This window comes from Oreochromis aureus, linkage group 5 (genome assembly GCF_013358895.1).
Source record: "Oreochromis aureus strain Israel breed Guangdong linkage group 5, ZZ_aureus, whole genome shotgun sequence".
Lineage (NCBI taxonomy): Eukaryota > Metazoa > Chordata > Actinopteri > Cichliformes > Cichlidae > Oreochromis > Oreochromis aureus.
In genome coordinates this window covers 23,502,945-23,527,894 of record NC_052946.1, presented here as the reverse complement: position 1 = coordinate 23,527,894, position 24,950 = coordinate 23,502,945, and the positions used below count along the sequence as shown (strand labels likewise).

At 41.1% G+C, this 24,950-nt stretch overlaps 2 protein-coding genes across 2 annotated transcripts; both read right to left on the bottom strand.

Moving 5' to 3' along the window:
- Nucleotides 1–411: 411 nt before the first annotated feature.
- Nucleotides 412–6,032, bottom strand: LOC116316502 (taste receptor type 1 member 3-like). Its single transcript, XM_031735056.2, is given in 9 exon segments — nt 412–1,014; nt 1,932–2,302; nt 3,875–3,971; nt 3,973–3,996; nt 4,107–4,310; nt 4,395–4,820; nt 4,918–5,274; nt 5,410–5,710; nt 5,830–6,032. Coding segments are annotated over 9 exon segments (2,586 nt in total).
- Nucleotides 6,033–13,368: 7,336 nt separating this feature from the next.
- LOC116316506 (taste receptor type 1 member 3-like) lies at nt 13,369–19,936 on the bottom strand. The gene is made up of 8 exons (XM_039611778.1): nt 19,734–19,936; nt 19,319–19,619; nt 18,837–19,193; nt 18,314–18,739; nt 18,035–18,238; nt 17,804–17,924; nt 15,807–16,177; nt 13,369–13,971 (listed from the first exon to the last, which is right to left on the bottom strand). Exons 1-8 carry the CDS (start codon nt 19,934–19,936, stop codon nt 13,369–13,371), a joined length of 2,586 nt encoding a protein of 861 aa, XP_039467712.1.
- Between the last annotated feature and the right edge of the window lie 5,014 nt (nt 19,937–24,950).

Below are 24,950 nucleotides of genomic sequence, written 5' to 3'. Positions count from 1 at the left end.
TTATATTTTTAACCGACAAACATTGTAGGTTAAACCTCCAGTGTTAGAAATAAAAAACTATCACAGTACAGTATGTCTAATTGCTTCATATTTTCATCCAGTTCATGCAACTGCAGTAACACAAACAAAAAAATTCTTGAATAAAATAGTCTACAGGTACAAATCTATTTTAAACTCTTTTGCAGACTACATGTTGTTATATAAATGCAATGCACTTTCTGTGTTATTTGCTGTACGTATGACATGATTGTAGAGTAATTCAGAAACAATGATTTTTATAATATTATCTAGTTTCTTTTATAGTGTACTGAACTATGCTGCAGATTACTCAATCATTCCTATCCTCGTAGAAAGCAAAAAGCTATGGAATTTTGAGATTCTTTTATTTTCTTAATAAGAAGCTCAGTTGTTTTATTGCCCTTCCTCTGCTTTTGGCTGTTGCTCTTCCTCAGTTTGAGTTATTGGGACGCCCTCTAAGAAGGTACAGAAGTACTTTGGTGTGTTTAATTCAGGTTTCCTTAACAAGAAGTAGCATTTTGGAAAGTAGTAGGCTGCCAGTAGTCCAAAGTTGCTTGCCAGGCTGAAATAAACATGGACAATTGACCTGATCTTGTCATTATCTCTGTTGTTGCCTACGTAGATTGGAATAAAAATCACCCAAATGACACAGTAGATCAGGGTGGAAAAGGTGATGTCCCTGGCTAGGTTATACTGATAAAGAGGCTCCACTGCCATGAAGGTGCACATGAATGATGCAAGGGCCATTGCACCATTGAAAACTTGCATTAAAGCAAATCCAATCAAAGGTGACACAGGACATGAGAGGAAGAATTCTACAAAGTCTATTGTCATATTTGCCACATATTCTGACAATGAAGGTCCTTCTTGAACAAACCAGCCACAGAAACCAGCCTGCACAGCGCAGCAGATCAGCACAAACAGCCAGCTCACAGGGCCTCTTAACATATGCAGGTGAGAGGCAGCCATCTCTGGGAACTCTGTCACGCAAATTATCTGTTAAAAAAAAAAAGAGTTTTCATCCTGATTATGTTTACTTTTTATTTCAATTATATTACATTATGTGTTTCGTCCGACAATGCTTGTGTTTTTATGTGTTTTTACTAAAAACAACTTTGGAGTTTTTTTGAGATATCTAAAGTAGAATTAAGCCCTTACAGTCGTATGCCTCCACAAACCTGTCAAGTTACAGTTTATGATGAAAATAAGGTACAAATTGTAAAATGTGGAAACACCGCACCGGAGATGAAGCTGAGCATCGAGCAAAATAGTTAGAACTGCCTCGTAGATATTAGACAGAAAAATGTTTTTGCAAAATTCTGAAATGTAGCAGTTAAGTTGACCTTTGACCTTTTATATGTAAAATGCTACCTTTTTAGAAGTAATTTATGATCATTTTTTGCTGTTGGTGTATTATTTGTAAAGTTCTTACTGAAATCCCTTTTCTTGACACCACAGTGGTCATGATTGATATTTTTACTATTTTTTACATAATTTGGTGTTTTTTTTTTAAACTGCATGTATTAAATTGAAAATTTAGTTTTTTTTGTTGATGGGAGTATATACATATTAATAGCTCTTGAACTGTTTTGTTTCTGTGTCATGCTAAATATCTGGTCTGTCTTGCAAAAGTAAAAGTTCCTTGAAAACTGGCCAATAAACACATGCGATATCTCTAATTCGTGTAAGTATGTGTCAATAGCAATTACCAAAATAAAGTAAAAAAAAAAAAAAACCAAAAACTTTTTGAAGATTGGAAACCTTAGGGAAGACAGAAAATTAACACACTGCATACCTTCTATCTGTATTTTATTGAGCCTCCTAGGTGGGAAAGCTCAAGCCTGTTCTTTAACTGATTCTGCAGTTTCTGCACACTGCCATTGTGGGGCAGTATTTCACCAGTCTTTCCTCACCTGTAGTGAGATGGACAGGATAACGGAGAGGGTGACAGTCTGAAAAATGGAAGTGAAGGGCAGCTGTAGACGGCAGACCACATCCCCTGGCTCCCCCAGGAAGAGCAGCAGACTAAGACTGGCTCCCATCAGGCCGAGCACAGCCACAAAACTCAAGGGTCCCCCAGAAGCCTTTACCAGGGGGGTTCCTCGATGCATCAGGAACATAACACCCACTGACCCCTGACATACCAGCAGCAGCACACCAACCAGCATCATTATCACAGCATCCTGGCTGTCCCAGGTAAAAAACTTAAAGATGGGGTCAGTGCAGTTCGTGCTGCGATGCTGGGACCATTGGCGGTCGGGACATTTAGTACACTGGGTGTCGTCTATGAGTGAGAAAGCACAAAAATGTGACCTTATTAAAAAGCAAAATAAAACATCACAACAGTACGTATACATTTAGAGATCCGATCTTGCACTGGCTACAAGTTATCTATGACTTACTTCATTTTATGCCTTCTTACAGAGAAAGAGATAAGAAAATCATTCCCCTGATTTGAAGAGGAGAAGAAGATTTGAAGAGGAGAAATTTATTGCCCTAATTAACAAAACTTAATGCTGTTCAAGTTTTTCCAATTATAAAACGAAAAATAAAATAAAAATATAATACACAACACTTTTGCCATAGCACTCAAATTTGGGCTCAGGTACATCCTGTTTCAACTGATCACCTGTCAGATGTTTCTACAGCTTGATTGGAGTCTACCTGTGGTAAATTCAGTTGATTGGCCATGATTTGGAAAGGCACACATCTGTCTATATAAGGTTCCATAGTTGCAGTGTATGTGAGAGCAACAACCATGCCATGAAGTCGAAGGGATTTTTTGCAGACCTCTGAGACAGGATTGTTTTGAGGCACAAGACTGGAGAAGGGTACATAAAGATTTCTGCAGCATTAAAGTTCCCAGTGAGCCCAGTGGCCTTGTTTATCTGTAAATGGAAGAAATTTGGAACCACTGTTAGTCTTCCTAGAGATGGCTGCCGGGCCAACCTGAGCAATGGGGGTAGAAAAGCCTTAGTCAGGGTGGAGACCACTCTGATAGACCTCAAGTGTTGCTCACTGGAGAGAGGAGAACATTCCTGAAGGACAACCATTCCTACAACACTTTACCGATCAGGCCTGAAGGGTAGACTCACAAGACAGAAGCCACTCCACGAGAATAGGCACATAGCATCCTGCCTGGAGTTTCTCAAAAAGGTACTTGAAGGACTCTCGGACCACGAGAAACAAAATTCTCTGGTCTGATAAAACAAAGATTGAATTGTCTGACCTTAATTCCAAGTGTCATGTCCAGAGGCAGTCAGTGCTCTGGACCTGTGATTCATCAGGTTCAGTTTCAGGTTCATCTTCCAAAAGAACAACAACCCTAAGCACACAGGCATAATAACAAAGGAGTGGCTTCGGGACCACTCTGATTATCTTTAATTGGCCTAGCCAAAGCCCACACTTGAATCCAATTGTATATTTCTGGAGAGATCTGAAAATGGCTGTGCACTTACACTCTCCATCAAACCCGATGGAGTTTCAGAGGTTCTGCAAGGAAGAATGGGAGAAACTGCCCAAAAACAGGAATGTCAAGAATGTAGCATCATACTGGCTGTAATTGCTGCCAAAGGTGCTTTAACAAAATATTGAGCAAAGGCTGTGAACACTTATGTACAGTTTATATTTATTTTATAGATTTAAGAATGTCAAACACATTTTTTTCACTTTGCCAACATGAAATATTATGTGTAAAATTTTGAGGTAAAAATCAATTTAATCCATTCTGGAATAAGGCTGTCACATAACAAACTATTTAGAAATGAAAAACTGGTTGCTCTGTATGAGCATGAATCTCACAAGTTTCTTGACAAGAATGCAAATAAGCAACGTCACATATCTGAGACAACATCACCTTCATTTGCCTGGTAGGTGCCTGCCAAACAGTCGATGCAGTCAAAACAGCAGGAATAGAAGCCTTTGACTCTGAGGACCTGGCCTTTGTCACATTTTTGTTGAACAGGTGGACACAGGAATCTGTGAAGGTTGCAGTACAAAATTTAAGATCTTAAAATGGATCATGAACTGGACATTAAAGCTTTTACATGCTATAAGTTGTGAAGATTTTTCCGAGTTACAAGCGTTACCTGTTTAGTGTGCCACTGAAAGAGGGACTTATTGAGGAACAGCTTTTGTTCAGTATATTCTCCCACATTTCTAAAGTCCACTTGAGATGAGTTTGCCCAGATCCACTGAATCACTTTGTATCCTATGTTCGGGTTACCATCATTGTCAAAGTCTAGATGTGTACCATTTATGTTAAGAGAAGTGTTCTTTAAAACCTGCAACAGCTGCAAAATTCAGTTATTGTTATTACTGATAAGCTTGATTTCAAACTTTGTATATCATGTCATATAGTAGAAAAAATAAATCACCTTCCAGGGATAGATTTTGCTTCCAGATCCCCACTTACAGGCAGTTGAATTGCACTCCAGCAGGTTATGCAGTGCCTGTGCTACACTGTAAACAGCAGCATACACACTGAAAGCTGATGTCTGGACGGCTGGTGCTTCCACTATGCTAATGTTGTCTGGTGACAAGTTCCAGCATTGTGGGCAGGGATTGTTTGGATTGTTTCGACTGTCAGGATTTGTGGTCGGAGTGGATGTCTTTGTCCGCTCTTCACTGAGTTTCTTGAAGAGCTCCATTGCATAATATGTGAACAGGCCAAGGGTGTCTGTTTTGTCAACAAATGCAATGATTGTGCCAACTGTTTCAATGCTGGGCAGAGAAGTCACTCGAGTATGTATTGCCCAACTTGTGCAACCAATCCACACAGCTGTTAGATTACTCATGATAACCTGGAATAAATTGCATTGGTTGACTGGTACTGAACAAACTGTCCATTAGCAGAAAATAATACATTTGTGAATCACTTTAAATCTCTGCTTTACCAACCTCTCTAAAAAAGTATTCAGCTTGCTCTGCGACAGAAAACACCACTACCACTCTGACATTGGTCGTTTGGATATTGTGTATGATGGTTTTGATCGCTGGTTTAGGGTCAGTGTACACTGGAATCAGGCCCTGATAGGCCACACAGACAGATGTGTTTACTGTCATTTTAGTGAACAGCTGCACACCTTGTTGCCCGTACACTTCATCACTGCCCACAAGTGCAACCCAGTTCCAGCCAAATGCCTGTATTAGCTTTATCATGACATCCACTTGCCATTTGTCACTGGGCACCGTACGAAAGAATGACGGGTAGAGAAGTTTATCACTGAACTTGTCGCTGGTGGCCCCATAGCTAATCTGGTGTGAAAATTAAAAACAGAAATGATTTACATTGAAGACTTACTTTTACATTTAAAGTATTTTTGCACATCTCAAATTTGTAAATCAAGAGAAACAAATTTTGAAAACTACAAAATGTATGTATATTCAAACCTGTGGTAGCATAAAAAATCCCAGGAGTTTTCCAATGACTGACACCATTTCTGATTCAAAAGGACCAATCACTGCAACTATACTTGTCTCATAGTCGGTGTAATTACACTGCACAGGTAGTTCTTGGCTGGATTTTTCAGTGAGGAAAGACAGAGTGGGGTTTATAATAATTGATGATTGTCTGCATGTGTCATAGATTTCATAACCTAACTTGATGCCAGGGAGGAGAGTCTGATTTCCATTGATTCCATCCACTGCGTATTTCATTGCTATAGCAAGTCCCAGTACACGTTTGTTTACACTGTTCAGCCGCAAGCAGAAAACAGTAGAAGTCACTGTACGTCAGGGTTAGCATACACAGTTATTTTGAATCTCAGTTTATTAAAAAAAAAAAAAATGGTTGTTCATAACCATCCTTACCTTTCACATCTTATCTGGTTGGGCTCTGTTATGTCACTGAGATTACTGGTGACATCGTTAATGGGAAAGAGCCCTCCAAGCATAATGTCCCCAGACAAACTGAAGAGGTTGGTAGAAATGTTGCTGACCCATTCAGGCAAACTCTCACTGCAGCTCAGTCTAAAGAAACAGCACAAAGCCATCAGAGTGAAACATGAAGCCATAACGCCAATAAGAGGGAGACTGAAGCCACAGCAATATGAGCAGAGTGCTTATGTCAGTGTTTCGGAAATGACTGTTTTATACAAATTCACCTGGAAGTCCTCATGCCCTCCCTCACCTGGGCAACCAAACCTGACACATTAACAAAAGCAAATGCAAATCATACACATAACAAATCGAATTTGATTACACATGAACCTTTTACATGATTAATCTTTTTTCTCAGTCATACCAAAAAGATTTTTTAATTTGGAATATCGTGTGAGCAAGAAATGATGCAGTCTCCTATACCTTAATGTTTTTCACATGGTTAGGATAATGTATTCATAACATGTTGCTCGAGCAACAACTCGCTTTGCACACAGTGTACAGATATGTTTGCTTATGCTGTTCCAGTGGTGTTATCTAACCAGGGTAATTTCCTGAAATTTGTTGATATTTGTTTGTGGTATGAAATTTGTTTCTATTTCGTCTAACTATATCTCATAATTGTCATGATTCATGGTTTCTCGTGTTTCAGTGGTGTTGGAGTACTGGTTGTCATTATGTGTTTTCTGTTTATTCTCACTGTTGTTCTACTAAATTGATGACAGATCATACTGTGGCGGAGTTTGGTCTGCGGCTCTGGTGCAGACTGAAGGGTGGTGCAATAGGTTCAAAAGCTCAAGAGTGGAAATCACTGTTGTAGATAAAAGATCACTTGCCTGCAATGCTGTCTGTGTGTCTTGCTGGGGTCCCAGAACTGGTGTGTTTCACAGTTGGGCAGAAATCCAGCCCAGGCATGTCGGAGACACAGCCTGACTTATTGCTGGTGCATATGGTGGTGAAAGTTGTAGCACTGTCAACAAGAGCAGGCGGCAATATGGCAAGTGCAACTGGAGAAGCTGTAGTACCAGGCTGAGCGCCTGAGGCACGTTATGTAGAGACTGGTTCCTCACTGGTAGGGTGACCATATTTCGATTTCCAGAAAAGTGGACACTTGGCTCAGTCATGAAGAACTTGCTTAAAGAAACATATTTAAACGTTGCCTTCTCTGTGTAGTTAATGAATTGTGAAATAAAATATGTCATATAGGCTTTTACAAGTCAACAAGTGTAAAAAAATAACTTAAAAGCCTCTGGAATAATAAATAATGGCACAGAAATAATGCCTCATCTGCATAAGAAAAATTACCAGTACCAGGACGGCATGAGGAAAATTTCTTTTGCAGTTCGTCTGAAAAGATGCACGCTTTGGGATCTTTTAAATATCATTAGGCGCATTGCTGCGCGCTGTCTGTCCGGTCTGTGAGCGCAGAACAAGCGCTCACAAAGCAGCAGGGTGACGTCACACATATTGATCTTCTTTCGGACTATAGAAAAACACGGACATTTTTATCAATCTCAAAAATCCCCCAGGTCGCCCCGGACGGAACGTGAAAAATGGACATGTCCGGGGAAAAAAGGACGGTTGGTCAGCCTACTCATTGGTGCCTCTGCTACACTCTCTGTGACTGATGCTGAGGCTGGACTGGTGGAGACCATCCGCAGGCCTTCATAGAGATGTTCAAAGTGAGAGCAAAGGATTGCCACAGCACATTCAGGAGTAGGCAGTGTTGCTACAGGTGGAAGGCCCAGATGGTGGCACTGAGCCTGCTACCAATGTTGCGAGGGCGCTTTGCTGAAGTCTCCAAGGTAAGTTCTTTCTCATTACATCTAGTGGACCTCTGATTGATGGACAAATGGCAAGTCAGAAGATCAAAACTTTTCAAACACTCTTCCATCATCGAATTAATGACAGCAAAATAAGAGTCAACACCCATGGCCACAACCCTCACCCACACAGTCGTGCTGCTCAACCCACAAAAGCATTTTCCTTGTCGCAGCAGTTAAGGAGAAATAAACAGGCTTTCCAAGAGTATAACATTTATTGCCACAGATCATTGTTACAACAAAGAAATAATCAACCAAAAACAAGTGTACTTTTTGTGCCAAGTTTATATGAAACCATACCGTAGTGGTTCACAGCCAAGAATGAAAGATGGGGATGAAAATTAGCACCTCCAAGTCTGAGGCCATGGTTCTCAGCCAGAAAAGGGTGGAGTGCCCACTCTAGGTCACAGACAAGTTGCCAAGTTACTGATATTCTTACTCCTGCTCTGCCTGCAGCCCTTATTTCTTCAAATGAAGATTGTGAAAATTTTCTTTCTTTCTTTCCAGAAAAAATTAGTAATGTAAGACAAAAATCTTTCCCCATCAGCATCTGCATTGTCAGTTCCTACTTCAGCTCGGTCTGTTATTTTAGTTTTTCACCAGTTTCACTACCTGAGCTGGTAAAATTAGTTAATTCAATGAAATCATCCTCCTGTTCACTTGACTTTTTACCTGCATCGTTACTCAAAAATGTCTTCCAGTCTATTGGTCCCTGTGTGCTCACCATAATTAACACTTCACTGGTGTCTGGTAAAATCCCCGCTTATTTTAAAAATGCTGCCATTGATAGCAATAAGTGTTAGCAAATGTCTCTTTGAGGACATTTGCAATCACTGCTATGTAGATGACATCCAGTTATACATTTTTTTAAGCCCCAAGATGTTTCTAAGCTGCAGATTCTGAATGAGTGCTTAGAATCTATTAAAGGTTGGATGGCTGACAACTTCCTCCAACTTAATGAAGGAAAAACTGAAGTCCTTGTATGCGCTCCTGACAGATTTGTACCTAAGATAATGAATGCTCTTGATCTCCTTTCGATATTTGTGAAATCGTCTATCAGGAACCTAGGGGTAACTTTTGACCCGGCTGTCACATTGGATGCTCATGTCAAATCTCTGGTTTGGTCTTGCTTTTATCACTTAAGAAACATTGCTAAATCAAGCCCTATTGTATCTCACACTGAACTGGAGGTTGTTATACATGCATTCATTTCATTACGTTTGGATTATTGTAATTCACTGTTTACATGTCTAAGCAAAAACTCCTCGGAATGTCTGAAGGCTGTTCAAAACTCTGCAGCGAGGCTTCTGACCAAATCCTCAAAGTACTCACATGTGACACTGCTGCTAATCATCCCGGACATCCTCATCACCAAACTGGTCACTCTTGGCCTCCCTCCTCTCACATGTGCCTGGATAAAGGATTTCCTCACAAACCGGCCCCAGACTGTAAGACTCGGCCCTCATCTCTCCTCCACTCGCACACTGAGCACCGGCTCCCCACAGGGCTGTGTGCTAAGCCCCCTCCTGTATTCTCTCTACACCCACGACTGCAGTTCGACCCACAACAACACTCTCATCATCAAGTTTGCTGATGACACCACGGTAGTCGGACTCATCTCAAAGGGAGACGAGGCAGACTACAGAGAGGAAGTCCTGAAGCTGGCAGCATGGTGTTCAGAAAACAACCTGGCACTGAACACTAAGAAAACCAAAGAGCTCATTGTTGACTTCAGGAGACACAGCACTGACTTAGCCCCCTTTACATCAACGGGAGTGTGTGAGAGGGTCCACACCTTCCGTTCCTTGGTGTCCTCATCTCTGCTGACATCTCCTGGACAGACAACATCTCAGCGGTCGTCAAGAAGGCCCAACAGCGGCTGCACTTCCTGAGAGTCCTCAGGAAGTACAAGCTGAACTCCAACCTGCTGCTGACCTTCTACCGCTCGTCCATTGAGAGCCTGCTAACCTACTGCATCACGGTATGGTACGGCAGCTGCACCAAGGCAGATAGAGTGAAGCTTCAGAGTGTGGTCAAGACAGCACAAAAGATCATCGGCTGCCCTCTCCCTCCCTGATGGACATTTATTCCTCCCGCTGCCTCAGCAGAGCAGCAAACATTATCAAGGACAGCTCCCACCCTGGCTTCAACATGTTCAGCCTGCTTCCCTCAGGGAAGCGCTACAGGTGCATCAACACAAAAACCCACAGACTCAAAAACAGTTTCTTCCCCAAAGCCATAACCACCCTGAACTCACACATGCACCGATAACACAGCCCCCCCCCCCCAATTTTTTTTCTTCCCACTTCCTCTATGGACCACCACTGTGCAATACCAATTCTATGTGCAATAACCCAACTGTATATACACAACACTATTTATTACATATTACTTTTTTTTTTTTAAACCGCTTTGTATATTTGTACATTTTATATATATATATCTTTTCCCTATGTTAATACTGTCCATATGTATATAGCGCTGCAGAACTGTACCCCCCCCTCCCCCAGCATGTTTGCACTGAGTAGGAGATGCTCTGTATCTCATTGTACAACTGTATAGTGACAATAAAGGCATTCTATTCTATTCTATTCTATTCTAATACAGTTGCATGGGCTCCCTATTGAATTCAGAGTCCATTTTAAGATTTCGGTTCTGACTTTTAGAGCTCCTCATGGACAAGCACCAGCTTACATTATTGAACTTCTACAGCCCTATATCCCTTGCACAGGGGTGGGCAACTCCAGTCCTCAAGGGCCGGTGTCCTGCAGGTTTTAGATGTGTCCTTGATCCGACACAGCTGATTCAAATGGCTAAATGACCTCCTCAACATGTCCTGAAGTTCTCTAGAGGCTTGGTAACGAACGAATCATGTGATTCAGGTGTGTTGACCCAGGGTGATATCTAAAACCTGCAGGACACCGGCCCTCGAGGCCTGGAGTTGCCCACCCCTGCCCTAGCAGGTCCCTGAGGTCATGTGATCAGGACTTATACAGCATACAAAGCTGAAGCTAAGGGAGACAGATCTTTTGCCACTGTGTCCACCAGATTGTGGAACTCTCTTCCTCTGAGCTTAAGATCTGTGGACTCAGTAGTCTCTTTTAAAAAACAGCTAAAAACTTTTTAGAATTGCATTTGATTGATTGATTGATTAATTGATTGATCATACTTTATTCATCCCGAGGGAAATTGGGTTAAGGCTGCCAGCCGTGCCAGCGCCGTCTTACCCTTCCGACCATACATACATTACACAAACATCACATAACTTTTGTCTGTTTTTGTTTTATACCTTGTTATCTCTGTGTGAAGCACTTTGTGATCTTTTGTCTAGGGAGGTGCTATATAAATAAAATTTTACTTACTTACTTACTTACTTACTAAGTTTAAGCATTCTGGAGACTTTTTCCCAAGTCAGGGGAGGGAGAACTTGACAGATAAATTCAGGCTGGGTCTACATTAATGCAGGTGTTGTACTGATTTATTGTGGAGAAGAGAGAGATTAGTGTAAAATGGCTGTGTAGGTTCTTAGTCATCCAGGTCATGGTAATCTAAGGAGTTGGAAAGAAAAGCGACTGGACTTCTTTAAGTTTCTTCAAGTGGTTTCACTTCTCATCTGAGAAGCTTCTTCAGTTTTAGGACCAAATGGTGAAGAATCCCAGATATTTAAGCCCTAGTGGGAGTTAACCCTTAATAGAGTTAAAATCATGTGACTCATCACATGAGCCAAGGTGTAAAAAAGGGTGTGCGTCAATATTAGAAGAGGTTTTGAGTGAAACCATTGTGAGACCTTGCCTCAACCTATCATGTGACCTTTAGAGGTCACCTGACGCAAGATGTGAGTGGGTGTTAAAGCACCTGGGAAGGGATCTCAAAACTACATTGTAAGTGGCAGACAGTCGGTGTTGTAAGCCACCCCCTCTGTTCAAGGATGGTCGTTCACAGTGGACGTATTTGGCTTCTTTCGGTCCTCTTTCAAACCATCTTCCTTTTCTGTCCAAAATGTGAACATTGGCATTCTTGAAAGAGTGACCATTATCCTTTAGATGCAGTTGTACAGCTGAGTCTTCTCCTGTGGAGGTGGCTCGTCTATGTTGTGTCATGCGTTTATAGAGTGAGTGTTTGGTTTCTCCAAATGTAGAGGTCTGAGCACTCTTCACTGCACTGCACAATTGAAAGCCCAATTGGGATAACCACGTGTTTCAAGAGCTTTCTTTACTCGTGTGTTCCTTTTCTTTCCTTTCTAGCTTAGAGTTATCGTTTTTTTGTTGCAGGGTCCTGATTACTCCAAGTTTGTGTTCCAGAGGGTGGCGGGAGTCTTCCCTAGTGAAATGAATGTTTCTATCCACTGAATTGATGTGAACAGTGAAGGCTTCTACTTCTTGGGTTTTGATTTAGACTCTGGTGTCATTTATGTATCTGTACCAGTGGCTAGGTGCTGTCTCTTTGAAAAAGCCAAGAACTTTAGTTTACACTTCCTACATGTAGAGGCTGGCTACAGTGGGTGTCTAAAGACAGAAACATGGATGTTTCTGTCTTTAGAAACCCTTGCAGTATTTAAAATATGTGGCAGAGGTCTGACATTGTGCAAATCTGATCAGGGGTAAAGCTGGTTCTGTTTCCTAAGAAGCTGTCCTGCTGTAGTCATTTTTTGACAATTTCCACTGCCTCATTTGTAGGTATGCAAGTGAAGAGTGAGACTACATCAGTGGATCTTATGGTTTCATCTGGATCCAGTTTAAGTTTCTGCACCTTGTTGGTGAAGTCAATAGAATTTTTGTACCACCGTCTGTACCCAGGGGCTGCTATACCCTGCATATATGAACTTCTGAAGATCCACAAAGGAGGAGGCCCACTCAGACCCATTGCTAGCAGTATAAACAGCCACCTACAACATTTCCAAGCATCTCGCCATCATTCTAGCTCCCCATGTGGGGAATATACCTCAACACATCAAAAACTCTACTGACTGATGAGTCTTCATTTGAGCTTGTGCAATGTAATTTCCTTCAACATTGCGTCTTTGAGGTAGTGCTAAATGAAAATAAAGCAAATGGAATCTTCTCTGAAGGATGACTGGCCTTTAGGAATAGGATTTTCCCCCAGATGAGCTAGAGGAAGAGGAAGTGACTGGGACGTAGGAGGTCTAGGCATCTGGGATGCTTAGGTTGTTGATCCAACAACCCAGATGTAAATAAGTGGCAGAAAATGGATGGATGGATGCACTGAGTGCAGAATTTCTATTTCTAACGATGAATTCCTACACTGTGAAAATATATACGTATTATATATTCAAATAAAATACCTCACAGTACACTTTTGTTACACCGTATGTTTAATTGCATCATTATTTTTATTCAGTTCATGCTGTTGTGACCAACATTACCACAAACAAAACAACATTCCAGACAAATAATTCTTTCATAAAAGCTCATGTACAAGTAAGAATGCATTGTAGACTACATGTGGCTAAATAAACACAAAGTATTCTTTCTATGTTATTTGCTGTATGTATTACATGATTGCAGAGTAACTGAGAAACAATGATTATTATAATCTAGTGCACTTTGTAGAGTACAGACCCATGATCTACATTACACAACCAATGTTTTTCAGATTCTTTGATTTTCTTAATAAATGGTTTGATTGTCTATTGCCCTTCCTCTGCTTTTGGCTGTGGTTCCTCCTGAGTTTGAGTTGGTGGGACGCCCTCTAAGAAGGTACAGAAGTACTTTGCTGTGTTTACGTCAGGCTTCCTGAACAACAAATAACATTTCGGAAAGTAGTAGGCTGCCAGTAGTCCAAAGTTGCTTGCCAGGCTGAAATAAACATGGACAATTGACCTGATCTTATTATTTTCACTGTTGCTGCCAATGTAGATTGGAATAAAAATCACCCAAATGACACAGTAGATCAGGGTGGAAAAGGTGATGTCCCTGGCTAGGTTATACTGATGAAGAGGCTCCACTGCCATGAAGGTGCACATGAATGATGCAAGGGCCATTGCACCATTGAAAACTTGCATTAAAGCAAATCCAGTCAAAGGTGACACAGGACATGAGAGGAAGAATTCTACAAAGTCTATTGTCATATTTGCCACATATTCAGACAATGAAGGTCCTTCTTGAACAAACCAGCCACTGAGACCAGCCTGCACAGTGCAGCAGATCAGCACAAACAGCCAGCTCACAGGGCCTCTTAACATATGCAGGTGAGAGGCAGCCATCTCTGGGAACTCTGTCACGCAAATTATCTGTTAAAAAAAAAAAGTTTTTATCCTGATTATGTTTACTTTTTATTTTAATTATATTACATTATGTGTTTCGTCCGACAATGCTTGTGTTTTTATGCGTTTTTACTAAAAACAACTTTGGAGTTTTTTTTGAGATATCTAAAGTAGAATTAAGCCCTTACAGTCGTATGCCTCCACAAACCTGTCAAGTTACAGTTTATGATGAAAATAAGGTACAAATTCTAAAACGTGGAAACACCGCACCGGAGATGAAGCTGAGCATCGAGCAAAATAGTTAGAACTGCCTCGTAGATATTAGACAGAAAAATGTTTTTGCAAAATTCTGAAATGTAGCAGTTAAGTTGACCTTTGACCTTTTATATGTAAAATGCTACCTTTTTAGAAGTAATTTATGATCATTTTTTGGTGTTGGTGTATTATTTGTAAAGTTCTTACTGAAATCCCTTTTCTTGACACCACAGTGGTCATGATCAGTGTTGGGCAAGTTACTTTGAAAAAGTAATTCAATTATAGTTACTAGTTACTTCTTCAAAAAAGTAACTGAGTTAGTAACTGAGTTACAATATTCTAAAAGTAATTAATTACTTGGAAAAGTAACTATTGCGTTACTTAAAAAAAAAACAAAGAACGTTTAACCCTCTGGCGTCCAGGGTGTAATTGGCCATTTTTTTACTACTCTTGATTTTCTCTCCACATTTTACCTTTAAAAACTATTTGCTTTGCCTTGTTTGGTATCATTCTTTTTAGCACAACCTCGCGTGCCTGAATTTACAGTTATGTTCTCATTTTGTTATACTGTACAACCAGAATTGATCTAAAATCAGACAAAAATCAGACAAAAACCAGTAGAAAAAGTTATATTTTTACTGTAACAACCACAAACATGTTTAATGAACGTGGTGAAACTATTGAGGAAAAAACGCCGCGTATATCTTGTTTATCACGACTCTGGTTTTACGTGGCCTATCGACACAATTTAAAAACTGGCACCTTGTTGCTTTGTCTTTAAGTGGTCATGTGATTGACTTACCACGACTACTTTATTCTTCCTCAGTCAAACAGCAGCACTCGATTGTTTTGCACCCTGAGCTCCAGGTGTTGTGCTAGACAGTGACCGTGATTACCGTCCGCGGAGCCGCCGCAGCTGCTTAAAGCTGTAGCGTCCCAGATTACTTACAGCTACTTCCGTGCAGCTGATATAAGATGCGGTAAGCTGAACACAGCTTCAACCCTCTGTTTGTTGAAAAATAGTAACGGACCGCGTTTCCTTGTTAGTAACTGTAACGGCGTTGTAACGATAGGAATAGTAATTAGTTAGATTACTCGTTACTGAAAAAAGTAACGCCGTTAGTAACGCCGTTACTTGTAACGCCGTTATTCCCATCACTGGTCATGATTGATGGTTTTACTATTTTTTACATAATTTGGTGTTTTTTTTTTTAAACTGCATGTATTAAATTGAAAATTTAGTTTTTTTTGTTGATGGGAGTATATACATATTAATAGCTCTTGAACTGTTTTGTTTCTGTGTCATGCTAAATATCTGGTCTGTCTTGCAAAAGTAAAAGTTCCTTGAAAACTGGCCAATAAATACATGCGATATCTCTAATTCGTGTAAGTATGTGTCAATAGCAATTACCAAAATAAAGTAAAAAAACCAAAAACTTTTTGAAGATTGGAAACCTTAGGGAAGACAGAAAATTAACACACTGCATGCCTTCTATCTGTATTTTATTGAGCCTCCTAGGTGGGAAAGCTCAAGCCTGTTCTTTAACTGATTCTGCAGTTTCTGCACACTGCCATTGTGGGGCAGTATTTCACCAGTCTTTCCTCACCTGTAGTGAGATGGACAGGATAACGGAGAGGGTGACAGTCTGAAAAATGGAAGTGAAGGGCAGCTGAAGACGGCAGACCACGTCCCCTGGCTCCCCCAGGAAGAGCAGCAGACTTAGACTGGCTCCCATCAGGCCGAGCACAGCCACAAAACTCAAGGGTCCCCCAGAAGCCTTTACCAGGGGGGTTCCTCGATGCATCAGGAACATAACACCCACTGACCCCTGACATACCAGCAGCAGCACACCAACCAGCATCATTATCACAGCATCCTGGCTGTCCCAGGTGAAAAACTTAAAGATGGGGTCAGTGCAGTTCGTGCTGCGATGCTGGGACCATTGGCGGTCGGGACATTTAGTACACTGGGTGTCGTCTATGAGTGAGAAAGCACAAAAATGTGACCTTATTAAAAAGCAAAATAAAACATCACAACAGTACGTATACATTTAGAGATCCGATCTTGCACTGGCTACAAGTTATCTATGACTTACTTCATTTTTATGCCTTCTTACAGAGAAAGAGATAAGAAAATCATTCCCCTGATTTGAAGAGGAGAAGAAGATTTGAAGAGGAGAAATTTATTGCCCTAATTAACAAAACTTAATGCTGTTCAAGTTTTTCCAATTATAAAACGAAAAATAAAATAAAAATATAATACACAACACTTTTTGCCATAGCACTCAAATTTGGGCTCAGGTACATCCTGTTTCAACTGATCACCTGTCAGATGTTTCTACAGCTTGATTGGAGTCTACCTGTGGTAAATTCAGTTGATTGGCCATGATTTGGAAAGGCACACATCTGTCTATATAAGGTTCCATAGTTGCAGTGTATGTGAGAGCAACAACCATGCCATGAAGTCGAAGGGATTTTTTGCAGACCTCTGAGACAGGATTGTTTTGAGGCACAAGACTGGAGAAGGGTACATAAAGATTTCTGCAGCATTAAAGTTCCCAGTGAGCCCAGTGGCCTTGTTTATCCGTAAACAAGGCCACCTGTATCTGGATGAAATTTGGAACCACTGTTAGTCTTCCTAGAGATGGCTGCCGGACCAACCTGAGCAATGGGGATAGAAAAGCCTTAGTCAGGGTGGAGACCACTCTGATAGACCTCAAGTGTTGCTCACTGGAGAGAGGAGAACATTCCTGAAGGACAACCATTCCTACAACACTTTACCGATCAGGCCTGAAGGGTAGACTCACAAGACAGAAGCCACTCCACAAGAATAGGCACATAGCATCCTGCCTGGAGTTTCTCAAAAAGGTACTTGAAGGACTCTCGGACCACGAGAAACAAAATTCTCTGGTCTGATAAAACAAAGATTGAATTGTCTGACCTTAATTCCAAGTGTCATGTCCAGAGGCAGTCAGTGCTCTGGACCTGTGATTCATCAGCTTCAGTTTCAGGTTCATCTTCCAAAAGAACAACAACCCTAAGCACACAGGCATAATAACAAAGGAGTGGCTTCGGGACCACTCTGATTATCTTTAATTGGCCTAGCCAAAGCCCACACTTGAATCCAATTGAATATTTCTGGAGAGATCTGAAAATGGCTGTGCACTTACACTCTCCATCAAACCCGATGGAGTTTCAGAGGTTCTGCAAGGAAGAATGGGAGAAACTGCCCAAAAACAGGAATGTCAAGAATGTAGCATCATACTGGCTGTAATTGCTGCCAAAGGTGCTTTAACAAAATATTGAGCAAAGGCTGTGAACACTTGTGAACAGTTTATATTTTTATTTTTTAGAAATACTTAGACACTGTAGATTTAAGAATGTCAAACAGAGATTTTTTTCACTTTGCCAACATGAAGTATTATGTGTAAAATTTTGAGGTGAAAATCAATTTAATCCACTCTGGAATAAGGCTGTCACATAACAAACTATTTAGAAATGAAACACTGTGGATTCTTACTGGTTGCTCTGTATGAGCATGAATCTCATAAGTCTCTTGACAAGAATGCAAATAAGCAACATCACATATCTGAGACAACATCACCTTCATTTGCCTGGTAGGTGCCTGCCAAACAGTCGATGCAGTCAAAACAGCAGGAATAGAAGCCTTTGACTCTGAGGACCTGGCCTTTGTCACATTTTGCTGAACAGGTGGACACAGGAATCTGTGAAGGTTGCAGTACAAAATTTAAGATCTTAAAATGGATCATGAACTGGACATTAAAGCTTTTACATGCTATAAGTTGTGAAGATTTTTCCGAGTTACAAGCGTTACCTGTTTAGTGTGCCATTGAAAGAGGGACTTATTGAGGAACAGCTTTTGTTCAGTATATTCTCCCACATTTCTAAAGTCCACTTGAGATGAGTTTGCCCAGATCCACTGAATCACTTTGTATCCTATGTTCGGGTTACCATCATTGTCAAAGTCTAGATGTGTACCATTTATGTTAAGAGAAGTGTTCTTTAAAACCTGCAACAGCTGCAAAATTCAGTTATTGTTGTTACTGATAACAATTTTGTATAGTGTCTCATATAAAAGAAAAAAAAAAATCACCTTCCAGGGATAGATTTTGCTTCCAGATCCCCACTTACAGGCAGTTGAATTACACTCCAGCAGGTTATGCAGTGCCTGTGCTACACTGTAAACAGCAGCATACACACTGAAAGCTGATGTCTGGACGGCTGGTGCTTCCACTATGCTAATGTTGTCTGGTGACAAGTTCCAGCATTGTGGGCAGGGATTGTTTGGATTGTTTCGACTGTCAGGATTTGTGGTCGGAGTGGATGTCTTTGTCCGCTCTTCACTGAGTTTCTTGAAGAGCTCCATTGCATAATCGGTGAACAGGCCAAGGGTGTCTGTTTTGTCAAGGAATGCAATGATTGTGCCAACTGTTTCAATGTTGGGCAGAGAAGTCACTAGATAGTGGGTTGCCCAACTTGTGCAACCAATCCACACAGCTGTTAGATTACTCATGATAACCTGGAATAAATTGCATTGGTTGACTGGTACTGAACAAACTGTCCATTAGCAGAAAATAATACATTTGTGAATCACTTTAAATCTCTGCTTTACCAACCTCTCTAAAAAAGTATTCAGCTTGCTCTGCGACAGAAAACACCACTACCACTCTGACATTGGTCGTTTGGATATTTTTTATGATGGCTTTGATCGCTGGTTTAGGGTCAGTGTACACTGGAATCAGGCCCTGATAGGCCACACAGACAGATGTGTTTACTGTCATTTTAGTGAACAGCTGCACACCTTGTTGCCCGTACACTTCATCACTGCCCACAATTGCAACCCAGTTCCAGCCAAATGCCTGTATTAGCTTTATCATGACATCCACTTGCCATTTGTCACTGGGCACCGTACGAAAGAATGACGGGTAGAGAAGTTTATCACTGAACTTGTCGCTGGTGGCCCCATAGCTAATCTGGTGTGAAAATTAAAAACAGAAATGATTTACATTGAAGACTTACTTTTACATTTTTGCACATCTCAAATTTGTAAATCAAGAGAAACAAATTTGAAAACTACAAAATGTATGTATATTCAAACCTGTGGTAGCATAAAAAATCCCAGGAGTTTTCCAATGGCTGACACCATTTCTGAGGCAAAAGGACCAATCACTGCAACTATACTTGTCTCATAGTCGGTGTAATTACACTGCACAGGTAGTTCTTTGCTGGATTTTTCAGTGAGGAAAGACAGAGTGGGGTTTATAATAATTGATGATTGTCTGCATGTGTCATAGATTTCATAACCTAACTTGATGCCAGGGAGGAGAGTCTGATTTCCGTTGATTTCATCCACTGCGTATTTCATTGCTATAGCAAGTCCCAGTACACGTTCGTTTACACTGTTCAGCCGCAAGCAGAAAACAGTAGAAGTCACTGTACGTCAGGGTTAGCATACACAGTTGTTTTGAATCTCAGATTATTGAAAAAAAATGGTTGTTCATAACCATCCTTACCTTTCACATCTTATCTGGTTGGGCTCTGTTATGTCATTGAGATTACTGGTGACATCGTTAATGGGAAAGAGCCCTCCAAGCATAATGTCCCCAGACAAACTGAAGAGGTTGGTAGAAATGTTGCTGACCCATTCAGGCAAACTCTCACTGCAGCTCAGTCTAAAGAAACAGCACAAAGCCATCAGAGTGAAACATGAAGCCATAACGCCAATAAGAGGGAGACTGAAGCCACAGCAATAAGAGCAGAGTGCTTATGTCAGTGTTTCGGAAATGATTGTTTTATACAAATTCACCTGGAAGTCCTCATGCCCTCCCTCACCTGGGCAACCAAACCTGACACATTAGCAAAAGCAAATCATAAACATAACACTTGAATTTCATGTGTAATAAGAATAGACATGAATCTTTTGACATCATTAATCTTTTTTTTCAGTCATACCAAAAGGATGTTGTAATTTGGAATATCGTGTGAGCATGGTATGATGCAGTCTCCTATACCTTAATGTTTTTCACATGGTTAGCATAATGTATTTATAACATGTTGCTTGAGAAACGACTCAGTTTGCACACAGTGTACAGATATGTTTGCTTATGCTGTTCCAGTGGTGTTATCTAACCAGGGTAATTTCCTGAAATTTGTTGATATTTGTTTGTGGTGTGAAATTTGTTTCTCTTTTGTCTAACTATATCTCACAAGTGTCATGATTCGTGGTTTCTCGTGTTTCAGTGGTGTTGGAGTACTGGTTGTCATTATGTGTTTTCTGTTTATTCTCACTGTTGTTCTACTAAATTGAGGACAGATCATACTGTGGCGGAGTTTGGTCTGCGGCTCTGCTGCAGAGGAAGGGTGGTGCAATAGGTTCAAAAGCTCAAGAGTGGAAATCACTGTTGTAGATAAAAGATCACTTGCCTGCAATGCTGTCTGTGTGTCTTGCTGGGGTCCCAGAACTGGTGTGTTTCACAGAAATCCAGCCCAGGCATGTTGGAGACACAGCCTGCACAGCCTGACTTATTGCTGGTGCCTATGGTGGTGAAAGTTGCAGCATATCAGCAAGAGCATGTAGCAATGTGGCAAGGGCAACTGGAGAAGCTGTAGTACCAGGCTGAGTGCCTGGCAAATGCTATGTAGAGACTGGTTCCTCACTGGTGCCTCCGCTACACTATCTGTGCCCGATGCTGCCGCTGGACTGGACAGGGGTGGAGACCATCCTCAGGCCTTCCCAGAGATGTTCAAAGTGACAGCTAAGGATTGCCATTGGCACATGAACATGAACATGAATATGAATGAAGCCTTTATTTGTCACTTGCAGTTGCCTACCAGCGAAATTGGACCTCTTCCGACCGTACATACAATACACAATGGGGAGACAGGTCAGAACAGGTAGCATAAAGAAAACAATGAAATGTATAACACAGAAGGGCAGTCAAGGATGAAAAAGAAAGTCTGCTCATCCTGATCCCTAATCGGGGATCAAAACAAAAACTCCTTCAGCACATGAAAAGCACACGTATCTTCATAATGTTGAAGAGCCGTGAGCTTCTCCAAGATCTTTCCCATATTGCGTTCCATAAGAACAGTCTTAGTACTCACAGCCCTTCCTAGACCTTCGATCATTGTGGCTAGCCTTGTGGGGTTTTGAACAGCTGTAACCGCTTTCTTCAATTTTCGATGAGCCAGGGCCAAGCCAGCTCCGATCAGCTAGAACCCTGTTATGGTGGTTCCGAAAAGGTAGATGTCTTCGATGTCCTCAATAGACAGTCCCACCAGGCACACAATGCGCCACTTCTGCCACCCGTCCATGGTGTATTCAGCAGAGTCCCTCCAGGACACTCGGGCTCTCCTGAACCCAGGCTTCTCGTCAAGAATAGTGTCAATTGCTTTGAGGGACGAGTTGAGCAAACCCATAATTCTTCTTTAGGTTTTAGAGAACAAGAACGAGAATGAGAGGCACTCTCAGAGCTAGGGTCAGACGAGACTAGACAAGGACATAGAAGCTACACAGGAAAGATAAGGGAAGGAGAGGGTGAGAGATGCGTCCGCCTCCTCCAAGAGCCAGAAGAGGAGTTGCCACTGGGGGAAGGCCCAGATGGTGGCACTTCTGCCAGTGTTGTGAGGACGCTTTGCCGAAATCTCGAAGGTAAGTTAAATTCAATACATCCTGGACCTGAGACCAAAGCTACACACATTGGGGAGGTTATCAAGGGATACTTGAATCTCCTCTTTGGCTCTGGCGGAGGCGGACACATCTTTTTCACTCCCTTATCTTTCCTGCTTGGCTCTTTGTCTTTGTCTTGTCTCGTCTAATTTAACCCTCAGAGACTCTCTCAGTCTTGTTCTCTAAAAACGAAGGAATTATGGATTTGATCAATGAAATTGACACCCTCTTCTTGATGAGGGTGTCATCATTGCGCAACATTGTGCAACATTGTGCAACATTGTGCAAATCTGATCGGGGTAAAGCTGGTTCTGTTTCCTAAGAAGCTGTCCAGCTGTAGTCATTTTTTGACAGTTTCCACTGCCTCATTTGTAGGTATGCAAGTGAAGAGTGAGACTACATCAACGGATCTTATGGTTTCATCTGGATCCAGTTTAAGTTTCTGCACCTTGTTGGTGAAGTCAATAGAGTTTTTGTACCACCGTCTGTACCCAGGGGCTGCTATACCCTGCATATATGAACTTCTGAAGATCCACAAAGGAGGAGGCCCACTCAGACCCATTGCTAGCAGTATAAACAGCCACCTACAACATTTCCAAGCATCTCGCCATCATTCTAGCTCCCCATGTGGGGAATATACCTCAACACATCAAAAACTCTACTGACTGATGAGTCTTCATTTGAGCTTGTGCAATGTAATTTCCTTCCACATTGCGTCTTTGAGGTAGTGCTAAATGAAAATAAAGCAAATGGAATCTTCTCTGAAGGATGACTGGCCTTTAGGAATAGGATTTTCCCCCAGATGAGCTAGAGGAAGAGGAAGTGACTGGGACGTAGGAGGTCTAGGCATCTGGGTTGCTTAGGTTGTTTTTCCAACAACCCAGATGTGAATAAGTGGCAGAAAATGGATGGATGGATGCACTGAGTGCAGAATTTCTATTTCTAACGATGAATTCCTACACTGTGAAAATATATACGTATTACATATTCAAATAAAATACCTCACAGTACACTTTTGTCACACCGTATGTTTAATTGCATCATTATTTTTATTCAGTTCATGCTGTTGTGACCAACATTACCACAAACAAAACAACATTCCTGACAAATAATTCTTTCATAAAAGCTCATGTACAAGTAAGAATGCATTGTAGACTACATGTGGCTAAATAAACACAAAGTATTCTTTCTATGTTATTTGCTGTATGTATTACATGATTGCAGAGTAACTGAGAAACAATGATTATTATAATCTAGTGCACTTTGTAGAGTACAGACCCATGATCTACATCACAGGTGTCGAAGTCCAGACCTCGAGGGCCAGTCTCCTGCAGGTTTTAGATGTGTCCTTGATCACACACAGCTGATTTAAATGGCTAAATGACCTCCTCAACATGTCTTGAAGTTCTTCAGATCCTTGGTAATGAACTAATCATTTGATTCAGGTGTGTTGACCCAGGGTGATATCTAAAACCTCCAGGTTTTAGCCTTCGAGGCCTGGAGTTCGACACCCCATCCAATACAATACAATACAACTTTATTTATATAGCACATTTAAAAAAACAGCGGTACACCAAAGTGCTTTACAATAGAAACAGGAAAATTAAGACATGATTAAATAAAAGACTATTAACAAAGTACCACATATGTCAGCAGATTGAGGGCACTAATTATACAGGAATAAAAGGGAATATAAGAACAAAGTTACTAAGAACAGATATAACTAAAAGATAAAGTACATAGATAAAAAATTGAGCCAATTATAAAATACGGACACTAACTAGATGGAAAACCTAGGTTAAATAAGTGAGTTTCTAAACGGGATTTAAAATATAAAATGGAGTCTGACGCACGGATAGCGATGGGAAGGTTGTTCCACAGGTTAGGTGCAACCAGGGCAAAAGCACGGTCAACCCTGGATTTAAGTCTAGATCTAGGCTGAGCCAAGAGTAATTGGGCTGAGACCTGAGGGCTCGCCCAGGGACATATGGACTAAGGAGATCGACAAAATAGCTAGGGGCCAAATTATTTATAATTTTAAAGGTGAGCAACAATATTTTAAATTCGATACGATATTTTATGGGCAACCAATGCAAATCAGCAAGAACAGGGGTGATAGAGGCATGCTTTCTAGTATCAGTAAGGAGGTGAGCCGCAGTATTTTGGACAAGTCTATGAAGTCTTTGAAAGAGAGCAGAGTGAAGACCAAAGTAGAGAGAATTACAGTAATCCAATATAGAAGTCACAATAGCATGAATGAGCTTTTCAAGATCTTTATGAGGGACATAGTGCTTAACCTTAGCAATAAGACGCAGTTGGTAAAAGCTAGATTTGATTACTGAGGACACTTGTTTGTTAAATTTAAAAAGGCTATCCGGCAGGACACTTAGGTCACTAACCGTGTCAGAGAGAGAAGTGGCAAAGGAACCAAGGGTATCAGCTAATAGGCCCCGGGGTATATGGTTGCCAAACACCACAATTTCCATTTTCTTTTCATTAGGGATAAAGGAGTTGCCATTCTCTGACTTCATGCACTCTATTAACCAGTGCAACAATGGAGCAATGCCATCATCATTTAATTGAAAATATATTTGTATATCGTCGGCATAGCAGTGATAAGAAATGTTATATTTTTCAAAGATTAAGCCTAGGGGGAGCATGTATAATGAGAATAACATTGGGCCAAGCACAGAGCCTTGGGGCACACCACAGCATAAGGATGCAGTTGAGGAAGAATAAGTACCCAAGGTAACAGAGAAAGAGCTGTTCAAGAGGTATGATTTGAACCAGTTAAGGGCTTCACCCCGAATGCCCACAGTGCGTTCTAACCTCGTTAATAAAATATTATGGTCAAACATATCAAAAGCTGAGGACAAATCCAATAAGACTAATACAGCAGAATGCCCTGAATCAGTAATTAAGGGAAGATCATTAAGGACTCTCAGCAAAGCTGTTTCGGTGCTGTGGCGTGGTTTAAAACCAGATTGAAATTTATCACAGATGTCATGCGCATCCAGGTTAGTCTGGAGTTGCGAGAGAACTATCCTTGCTAAGATTTTGG

Coding starts and splice junctions, on each gene's coding strand:
- LOC116316506 (XM_039611778.1), bottom strand. CDS start 19,936: ATGGCTTCATGTTTCACTCTGATGGCTTTGTGCTGTTTCTTTAGACTG. Junction 19,620..19,733: donor AACCAGATAAGATGTGAAAG/GTAAGGATGGTT, acceptor GCGGCTGAACAG/TGTAAACGAACGTGTACTGG. Junction 13,972..15,806: donor TCCTGTCCATCTCACTACAG/GTGAGGAAAGAC, acceptor TTTTTTTAACAG/ATAATTTGCGTGACAGAGTT.